The sequence below is a fragment of the Ochotona princeps genome, chromosome 9, assembly GCF_030435755.1.
Source record: "Ochotona princeps isolate mOchPri1 chromosome 9, mOchPri1.hap1, whole genome shotgun sequence".
Lineage (NCBI taxonomy): Eukaryota > Metazoa > Chordata > Mammalia > Lagomorpha > Ochotonidae > Ochotona > Ochotona princeps.
The window spans coordinates 78,273,811-78,284,288 of record NC_080840.1 but is presented as its reverse complement, the minus strand read 5'-3'; the positions used below and the strand labels follow the sequence as shown (position 1 = coordinate 78,284,288).

Below are 10,478 nucleotides of genomic sequence, written 5' to 3'. Positions count from 1 at the left end.
GATGCCTGTGTGTCGGTGCACCCTCTGGACTGGGTGTGTCCATGAAGAACAGCCCTGCGGGGACTGGGGGACACTTGTCTTCTGTTGAGGAACGTGTGTGTCTCACAGTCCCACAGCCACTGAAGTGGAGCTGGCACACAAACCACCTGCCCCCGCTTCTCCTTCCCCGGTTTCTCCAAGGCTCCAGCCAGGGGACAGAGCTCCTGTCACAGCAGCAGCGGCGGCGGGAAGTGGACGCCTCTTCCTAAGGGGGCAGTCATCTTGCAGAGTGAACCCCACCCACACCGTGAAGCTCACGGGCCGCCCCATTCAACTTTGGAACTTGGGACACTGTGGCTGCTGCTGCTACAGTTGCCAGCTGACCCTGGAGACAGCCTCAGATGCACCTGCCTGCCCGGCAGGAAAAGAACCAATGGATGGATGACCTGGCGTAGCTGCACCCACCCCTCCCCCCCCCCCCACTGCTTCTATGGCAGGCCTTATGTGTCTTCCAGGTACCTCCCAAGACCTGATCCTTCACCCTGGTTCCCTCTCCTGGCTGCCCAATGCTCCCTCCCTCTGCCTCATCTCCCCCACACATCCGCCCAGTCACTCTCCCAAGAGAAATATCATCGTCCTAGTTAGCCCTGGAACCCAGGCCCAGCTGTTCCTCTGCCCACTCCGAGCTGCTTGCGGGACAGGCACCGGAGGTAGCTTCCATGGGGGCCCTGAGTATGCACCTGCCTGAAATCCTCTCGGTCCTGCCTCGCCTGTGCCCTCGCCGCACGCGCAAGCATTCAGGCTCCCCTGGTGGCAGTCTGCCCACTTACGTACCACCTGCCTGTGCCACCCCCACCCCACCCCCACACCATGTGCCTGTGCACACAAGGATGTCCTGGAAGAAAAAACCTATCACCCCTCCCCGTAGCCAAATGTTCTCTGAAAAGATTTAAAATATTTAACAAAAGATAATAATAAATCCAATGCCAGTCTCTGAGTTACTGTAAGTGGACTCCAAGCACTAGAGCTTTTAAAATGCTGGTGAAACCTACCGACTTAGTGAAGTCCACTGAGGAAGCACCTCTGTGGGGCAGGCAACTCTCCAGTATCCCAGGTTTGAAACAGGAAGAGGTCAAGGTCTCCAGCAGAGGGCAGCAGCGGGTCGCTGGGAGCGGCTGGGGTGCAGGCCAAAGCTTTCCAGGGCCCAGCACAAGCTGCAAGGGTGGCGTGCAATACCCAGGCAGGTCAGCCCAGGCACCTGGCTCTCCCCGCACACAACACAGCCAGGCGGGGGGGACAACCCTGACCCAAAAGGAGAAGCCTCTCCCTGGGCAAGGATGGATGGCCATGGAGGCGCCACCGGTGCTGGCTGGTACCCGCCTAGCCACAGGCACTCCTCCTACCACCTGTGGCCAGAAACAGCTCCGGTCCTTTCTCTGCATCCTAGCTCCCTAGGGAGAGGCCTGAGCAAGTGGCAAATGAGGAGAAACTAAAACGGGATGTGGCAAATACCTGCACTGAGCCAAGCCAAGGGAGTACAACAGGGTGTACACATGAACCTGTCCTGGTCACAGAGCCCAGAATGATGCCCCGCCCTGAACTATGTAGCTCTCTTGAGGTGCACAAGGGGTTGAGCTTCTGCATCTGGACAACCCTAACCCTAACCCTGGTCTGCTGGAGCCCTAGGGGACAAGTTATAGACCAGAGGTCCCACTGGAGGAGCGACTGAGGAGCAAGCACAGGACATGCACCAAGAGGCTAACAAAAGACCTGGGACCCGTAGTCAGAGGTGGACCAGAGGGGGCCTGGAGGCCCAAGGTTAGGAGTCTACTTTAAGGATATAGGGGGGATATCCTGGGACAATGATGCCTTAAAGGAAGGAGTCTTTTGAAGGTGGGTGGCATAGCAAGGTAACCCACGTCCTGGAACACCAACATCGTAATAGGTACCCTTCGTATCCCAACTGCTCCACTCGTGATCCACTTTCCTATTTGTGGCCTGGGAAGGCAGTCCAGGACGGCCCCAAGCCTTGGGACCCTGCCCCTGCATGGGAGACCCAAAGAAGGATCGGACTCCTGACTTCAGATCAGCTCATTTCCGACTGTTTGTGATAGGAGAAATCTCCTTCCCCATTCTTTCTCTAATTCTGACTGTTACGTGAATTAAATATTTTTTAAAAAGGAACCCTTTGAAAGAGAAGAATTATCTATTTGAAGGGCAGAGTTAGAGAGAAGGAGACAAAGTTGTTCCATTTGCTAGTTCATTCCTCCACGTGGCTGCAACAGCCGCAACTAAGCCAAGCTGAAGCCAGAAGCCAAAAATGTCATCCAGCACCCCCACATGGGGTGGGGGCAGGGGCCTAAGCTTTTCTGAACTCCAATACGGGATTCTGGTGTTGCAAGCAGCTCAACATTGGCCCCCAGAAGAAGGGATCTTGAAGGAGCTCAGCCAGGAGATGTTGGGCCACCCCTGGACAGCTCCAAAGACAGAGGTAGGTCAGCTGTGGAGGTCACATGGAAAGGGGAGTCCACTCCCAGGAGAGTCTTTGGTGCTTGCAGGGATCCAGTCTGTATATTTGGAAAGCATACAATCACAGCGGATGCCAGGACCTGCTACATGGCTTTATCAGGCCTGGGAGGTGTGAGGTCCAGATGGAGGAGTCCAGGGTGGGAGGGTAGCTTCTGAGGTCGCAGAGGGGTTTCTACTGAAGGAGGAAAGACATCTCCTGCAGACTTGCTGGGCTCTGGCCTGTGGAGAAGGAGCCCCAGGGAGCAGTGGCCCGCAGAACACTGGCTCCACCTCCTTCTTCACAGGCCACACTCCCAGGCCATTGCCGTGCTGCCCCAGGTTGCTCTGAAAATCCAGTGCACCTCCCCAACACAGAATACCTAGGCCTGTCCCTGGCCAGATCTCTATCTGGGGTTCAGGAAGGAGCCTGAGAGAGGCCAGCATAGACTACTGGACAGAGAGCCTAGACTGGGGGCTGCCCAGGGCTGAAGGTGAAGTGGGGGACCCCAGACAGCACCATGGTTGTCCTCCTTAGTGCCTCCCCTGTTAGCTGCTGGGCAAGTTCTTGATGGTGTCACAGTACTCTATGTGAGGAAGTTAAGAGCAGCACAGCCAAGAGGAAGCCCAGCCTACTGTGTCAATCTGCACTGGCATCTATCTATCTGACCTCCCCTACCTGCCAATGACCCACCTACCACAGTTGCCCACCTACCGTGCATTGAATATTTTGGACCTCTCCTCCAGATTGTTGGTTGGAACCCTAATTCCAAGGTGATGAGCTTGGGAGTGGGGCCTTGGGGTGATCAGGCCATGGTGGGGTGGGGGGGAGTCCTTATAAATAGCTTCATACTCTCCCTACCATTCTGACTCAGCCAGAAGTCAAATCAGCCAGCAGCCCTCGCCAGACACTGCTGGTTCTTTGGTCTTAGGTTTTAGCCTCCTGAATTGTAAGAAATCTAAGTGTGTTGCTGAATTTTCCATCCTGTGTTATGATGGTCCCAGCGAAGGCACTGTCCTGCCATCCAGCCATCTACCTGTTCATCATCCCACCCACCAAGGGGTCACAGAGAGTCTTCCCAAGGCCTCTGTGTGGAGGGTACGGGCAGAGGCATGCTAGGGAGGGAACAAGACACCTGCTTTGGGAGGACAAGGATCAAGTGAAGCTGGTGGGCGATGGCATCCCTGTGAGGCTAAGGCTGGCAACAGGTCAATACGTGACTGCAGTCCTCCTGGCTGCAGCCATCAGTGCAAAGAACAAGAACTGTGCATCTGGGACCATGCACCAAGCCCAGCACACCCACACCTTCTACCTGGAACCACATCTCAGACATGGTCTATGCTGGAGAAGACTGAGCTGGGGACTCAGGGAAACCCCCAGGAAGTTGGGACACAGGAGGAGGTGGCATCTCTCTGCTAGTAGGTGGGCATATCTCTGGGCCCTTGTCTCCCAGCCGCTCTGGGCACTGTGAGAGCTGGCTGTCGCAGAACTCAGTAGTTGGAACCTCACCTAGCTGCCCTTGGAATCCTGCAGTCAACCTGCTCGTGTCCCTGAGAGATGAAAATAAGAGAGGGGCCACTGTGGCACTCTGGAGGGCTCAGCTGCTTTGAGGTGGCAGTGTGGGCAGGGCCCTCATCTGAAGACTTGGTTGGGAGAGCTCTCCCCACTCTCCCAACAGGGTCTACCCACCAACACACATTCCGTGAATGGAGGCAGCACTTGTCACTGAGGATCCCCAGTCCCATGGGGGTACTGAGCGTGGACAACAAGTGGCCGGGGCGCTGTGCAGATCCACCTGCAATAATCCAGGTGTCCCAGGCAGGTCCCTGATACTATTTAGCTGTGCTTCATGAAGGCTGTAATATTCCTACTCATTGTCCCCAACACATTCTATCCAGGGAGCTTTTGCTGGCCTTACTTTTAGGCACACAAGTGACTTGGCAGGGCTCTACTTTGACCTAGGATGACACAAGTAAACCAGAACTAATCATGCAATGCTTTTCTTGGCAAGCACTGTGGGAGATCCTGGGAGTGGCAGCAGGTCTCCTTCCCCTGATCCTGAGCTGGTGTTTGAGGCTTGGCACTGCTAGCTGCCAGCTTGTCACTCCGGGGAACAGCATTCTGAAAAATAGGAACTGAAAGATGGCAGAAAACAGCAAGTTACCAGTGGCACCCTTTGAACCTGAATCAAGCTTTACCTGAAGACAGAGCTATTCTTGGATTTCTACCCTCACAAACACCTAAAACTCAAGCCCAAGTGAATAGAAGCATTTTGGTTCTACCATCTTGCCCAAGGCCATGCACACCTGCAGATACTCTCCAGTGCAAGGTCTGCAGGGCAGAGGACCCTGGCCAAGGCAAAGGCATGAGGAAGTGTCAGAGCAGGTCAATATTGATCCAAGGACAGGCACACAGAGAAGTGGAAACATTGTGGCCCACAATGCCCAGGGCTCCAGGACCCAGAGGGCCGAGCTAGGAGGAAGGAGGAAGAGACTGAGGAGCAAGGTTGGCAGAGATCCATGGGTGACACCACTCCCTGGTGCCCAGTGAGGGATCCAAGGGGTTGGGAGAGCCCTGCTACCCTTGGCTGGCCATGCAGGAGCCTATCCTGCTCCTCTTTAGCCACCGTTGACAACAAGAACAAGCCTGGAGGTCCTGCTGGGTGGCCTCGACTCAGCTCCCAGCAAAGCCCCAAGTGTGCCGACCTAATCTTGCAACAAGGGAGAATCTTTTTCAGCTGGTGCCATAGTTCTGACCCAGAATGAATGGGACAGCTGACCTGGCCAGATTGCCTGGGGAGAAGTCCCAAAAGCAGAGAACTAACTAATCCCCCTTTGGGCTGTCCATCCATCCCCACCTTCTGGTGGGCAATGAACTAGGAGGAGCAGGCTAGGCCTGGCAAGGTTCTGTTTTTGTTCACATATTGGCTTAAAAGTACAGACAGCGACAAGAGCAGTTTCCACAGGAACACACATCCTGAAGCACAAAAACAACTTCACACAGTGCTGATTAGCCTGGGAAACGCAGGAGGTGAGAGCTGAAGACCCCCTCTCACCCCTGCCACCACCACCACAACAGCTCCCACAGCAAGCAGTAGCCAAGATGCCTGGCTTGAAAGCAGTGTACTGGGTGCATCTGCCGAGAGCTGCTGCTCTCACTGGAGACAGAGCTGGGCTCTGCCATCCCCACCAGTTCACTTGACAATTTACTTAGCTGGCTGTTAGAGAGGCAGTATCAGAGAGCGAGCTCCTAGGTGTCAACTCGAGCCTGGGTGACAGAGATCCCTGCCTCACATGCTGCCGGTCAGCCAGCCACTGGGTGGTGCATGTGCGGGCCACAAGCTGACATGGAGGCCAGGAGAGGCAGCTTGGCCAAGAACCTGTTGGCCAAGTGCCAGCGCCAAGACTATCCTGGGCCTCTCACAGTCCCACCTTGGGTCCTTGGCCCAGACCTTAGGGTCACCAGACTCTTTGTTTACTCCTGGCACTTCCTGCATTCCTGGGGCAGTGGTTGAGGTGCGAATGTTTGTTTGGCCCCAAGCATATCCTGCAGGCACTGCCCAGTTAGGCTGACCCTGTCATCTGCTAAGGGTGCTAAGTGCTCCCTTGGGCCACTGCCAGCAGGAGGCAAGCCTGCAGGGCTGCTGCCCAGCCCTGAACCCTGTCTTCTTGCTGGGACATTCTGACTCCCACGCTAGAGACCCTCAACTGACCTGGGTGGCAAGGAGGCAGTGCAAGTCCAGGAGGGTGTATGGTCAGCCTGCAAAAAGCACTGTGGTGCTGGCTCCTGACACTTAGCTCTTTCCCACAGGCAGTCTGGCCAGTGAGGGACACCATTATCAGAGGAGGAAGAGATTCTCGTGTGTTCTTCTATACACAATCACGTGGAATCTGGGAAGAAAAGCAGGGAGATTTCACACACATGCACATGCATGCATACACACATGCATACACAGAAGAGGAGGAGGAGGCAGAGCCCGGAGGAGATGAGGACCAGGTTGACCACAGGGGGAGCTCGGTTGACCCAGGGGGAGCACAGTTCTACCCTCACCCTGTGACACCAGGCTCCAGAACCATGAGTGAATACATTAAGTGAGCAACAATTCCCAGGAGCAACCTCTGGAGACTCTACAACAGCATCCACTGGCTGCCGCCACAGCCCACTGGTGCCAATGACACATGAGAAGCAGCCCTCAGAGCCAGTGCTGGGCAAAGAGCAGCCCAGCAGATCCCACCTCAATTGGGGCAAGTTCACCGGGACCCCTAGTGGTGGTGGAACGGATGTGTGTTGGCCCACCTTCACTGGGAAGCTGTTTTCTGGGGATTAGAGTCTTGGGGCCCCCTAGAGGAGGACTGTTCCCACTTTGAGCTCCTGGGAAGCAGGCACTACCCTCCCCAACCCTCTAAGCTAGTGAAGCTGGCAGGATGTGGGGAGGTGAACTCACAGATGGAGAGGGCCCGGAAGGGTGAGGGAGGCCACTGCAGCAACAGCAGCAACCGTGAGCTGTTGGGAGTGTGTGAGTGCTAACCTCCACCTGGCCTCTGCAGGCTGCATGCTGTGTCCTCAAGTTTTCAGTGGGAGGGTCTCCCAGATCAGCTCCTGGGACCCACTCAGCGAGATCCCTGGGACCAAAGACAGTATCCTGTTGAGGTGCGGGTCAAGGGGAAAATGCACCATGCGCAGGAACAAGAGGAAGTCCTTTCGGCTGGTGTAAAGGATGCTGCTGTGGGCCCTGCTGAGTCCCTTCTATCAATGCTTTGGTATAGGCAGGCATCTTTCAGTGTCCTCGGGCAGGGATCGAGGGGTAGCTCCAGGGTCTCTGCATGAGCACCCTGCCTACAGTGATGTGGCATTGCCCAGAACCTTGGGTATATGTGCTTCCCTGAAAAGAGCTGAGGCTGGGCCAGGCCAAGACTGGGACCTTCATCTGGATCTCCCATGTGGGTGCAAGGGCCCAAGCACTGGGGCCATCTTAAACTGCCATCTCAGGCCATTATTAGCAAGGAGCTGGATAGGAAGTAGAGCAGCCATGAAGCAGCACCTACCTGGGATGCTTTGTTCACCACTAGGCTGTGATGCTGACTCCTCAGTGTGCTGTTTTGATATATCTATCTATACACATTGATTATACTTCATTAGATGAAGGGGGATGAGGTGGAATTTGATACACAGAACAATGTATACTTTTAAAGATTGATTTATCATACAATTTTATTTGAAAAGTAGAGTTACAGAGAGAAGGAGACACACAGAGAGGTCTTCCATCCACTGGTTCACCCCCCAAATGGCTGCAACCACCAAAGCTGAGCTGATCTGAAGCCAGGATCCAAGAACTTCATCAAAGTCTCTCACATGGGTGCATTGGCCCAAGGCTTTGGACCATCCTCTACTGATTTCCCAGGCCACAAGCATGGAGCTGGATCAGAAGTGGAGTAGCCAGGACTGAATCAGGTCTGTATGGGATGCTGGCAGCTCAGGTGCTCCAGCCTCAACAATTTTGGACTTATATATACAAAGTTTGCTTCTAGAATTTTCCACTTAGTGTTTTGAGACTGAAGTTGACTTTGAGTAACTGAAACTGTAGAAAATAAAGCCAGTGATAAGGAGAAGGATTGCTGGGCCTGGATTTTCAGAAGATGGCTGGCCAGATTAGCATCCAGGTGGCTAAGGTCCCCTGCTGAAAATAAGGCTTGGGACCCACAGGGGGCGACCCCAGGACCTGCTGCTTCCACAGCAATTCACAGGGCCTGACCCCCGCCTCATGAATAGTATTCTTCCCATAATGTGCCTTGGAAGGTGTTGGACCTTCCAAGCTGGAAGCACATTTCCAATTGCAGTCACTTCCACGTTGACCAACACACACATGACTGTACTCCAGGGTTCTGACACCGACAGCCCCAGAACAGCAGCCAAGGCAAGACGCCACCATAGTGGAAACAGTGGGAATGTGTGCACGCTCACCCAAGCTGCCCCAGCTGTGCCTGGCCACAGCAGCTCAGGGGCTGCAGGACCACTGGCCAGTACAGCAGAATCTCCCACCAAGTGCCCGGCTCAGGGCAAATATACACTCTGCCCTCCAGCTCCCCGATGCTCTGCAGGTGACAAGTGGCTGAGGACTGTCGGAAAGCTCTCGGATACACCAGGACCTCCACTGGCTTCATGGCTGACTTCAAAGACAGGAAGAAGGGCCAGGCCCACCCTCCACCTTAGCACCTGACCGAAGCCCATACAGGGAGGGATCTGGGGAGGGGCTACACGGAGTGCCCTCCCTGGTGGTTTTGCCAGTCTGGCTTCCTCAGGACCTCTCCGAGCTAACATTTCCACCATCTGGGATGGGGACCCCTCACTCTAGTCCTAGCCCAGGACCTGATCACTGTACCCTCCCCTCCTCCATCCAGCCTCTTCTCACCTGGACCTGCACTGCAAGGCTGGGGTGATGAGGTCAGCTCACAGAGAAAAGCCGCAGTACAGGGGGGCAATAGGGACAAAGGACAGCCTCGGTGTCTGTCCCTGGGACATCCTGCCAAGAGGAAGTCCCCACGATCCTGGCAGGTTAGGGGCACAGGTTTCCCAGGGCCCACCGGTCACACCAGCATGCTGGATAGGCTGGGCTTGAACAAACAGTGTGCCTCTTAGGCTGGTGGGTGAGGCTCCTGCCTCGATATATGAGGCCGTCGGGGGTGGACTCTGGGAAGCTCATCTTCAGTCCCGACATCCATCATGAAGCTCGCTACAGCTTGCCTGGCATTCAGCCTAGTCCTGCTCAGTCACTCTGGTGAGAGCCTCTGGGTTTCGGCCCCTTCCCCGCCCCCAGCCCTGGCAGGGTCCCAACTCCAGCCACTCCTGGGGGATCCAGGATATTGGGAAGGTTGTGGGTTTCCCCCATGGGTTTATGCGGGACCCCAGCTTGCAACTGTGTGACCCAGCCCCATCCCTGCTGTGCTTCTGTCCGCAGCTGTGGCTTTCTTCGTGAACAGTGTGGCTAAGCCTGTGGCCCAACCTGCATCTGCTCTGGATTCTGCCGTGGAAGCTGGGGCCGTGGAAGCTGCTGCTGGGGCTGTAGAGGCTGGTGCTGGGGCTGTGGAGGCTGGGGTTGGGGCCCTGGCCAGCCCATTGTTCAGCCGCTTCAGCCTCCTGAAATTCATACTGGCAAGCCTGGGCATCCCTGTGGGGCACCTCATCGAGGGCTCCCGCAAGTGTGTGACTGAGTTGGGCCCAGAAGCTGTGGGCGCCGTGAAGTCCCTACTGGTAATTGGGTTCTTGGGCCCCTCCTGGGTGGGACATCTTGCCTCCTGTCCTCACGACGCCCAGCCTGGGGCAAAGTTTGTGTTGTCGAATTGCCGGGGGCTGTGAAAGGTGTGGGGGTTATGGAGGGATCCTCTCCTAGGGTGGCAGGCAGTGGGCTGTAGTGCTTTGCCCCAGTGTCTGCTCCACAGATGCCCCGGGAAACCCATCTAGGAAAAGACAGATGCACCTTGTTCCCCACCCGAATTCCTTGTTGCCCTGCTCTCTCTGATGTCTGAGAAAGGTACTCTCCAATCTGGCTTTTCCTCCCCAGGGGGCCCTGACTTTCTATGGATGAATTGAAGCTGGAGTAGCTCCCAGAGAACAAGGTGCTGCCAACCCTGAGATGGAATTCCTGCTGCCCAGTCCACAACAGCCACACCTCCCCTATCTCCCTTAATAAACATGGCCCCAGCAGTCTTGAATTCTGTTTCTTGCCTGGATGTGGGAGCTGAGGGCACGTTGGGGAGGAGGGACTAACACTCAGCAGTGGCATACCAGCAGCAAGGAAGAGGTAAAGGGACAGCAAATGCCGGTAACACTGGATTTGGGACTCAATTGGGAAGCCTTTTTCCTTCTTATACTGTACTTGCTTTTGAGGTACAGAAACTAGCACCCCCTTGTTGGATTAACTGACATTGTCCCTGTTTCCACACCCTACCCTCCTCTTGCACCATTCAAGTTAATTGAATGCGTGAAACTGCCTTCC

At 55.3% G+C, this 10,478-nt stretch overlaps 1 protein-coding gene across 1 annotated transcript; it reads left to right on the top strand.

Moving 5' to 3' along the window:
* The first annotated feature begins 9,125 nt into the window (after positions 1 to 9,125).
* Positions 9,126 to 10,170, top strand: SCGB3A1 (secretoglobin family 3A member 1). The gene is made up of 3 exons (XM_058668401.1): positions 9,126 to 9,260; positions 9,441 to 9,733; positions 10,044 to 10,170. Exons 1-3 carry the CDS (start codon positions 9,206 to 9,208, stop codon positions 10,065 to 10,067), a joined length of 372 nt encoding a protein of 123 aa, XP_058524384.1. The 5' UTR covers positions 9,126 to 9,205; the 3' UTR covers positions 10,068 to 10,170.
* The last annotated feature ends 308 nt before the right edge of the window (positions 10,171 to 10,478 follow it).

Bases quoted from the DNA above. Each gene is read 5' to 3' on its own strand.
- SCGB3A1 (XM_058668401.1), top strand. From the start codon at position 9,206: ATGAAGCTCGCTACAGCTTGCCTGGCATTCAGCCTAGTCCTGCTCAGT. The intron at 9,261-9,440 runs GTGAGAGCCTCT...TTCTGTCCGCAG, and splicing joins AGTCCTGCTCAGTCACTCTG to CTGTGGCTTTCTTCGTGAAC. The intron at 9,734-10,043 runs GTAATTGGGTTC...TTTCCTCCCCAG, and splicing joins GCGCCGTGAAGTCCCTACTG to GGGGCCCTGACTTTCTATGG.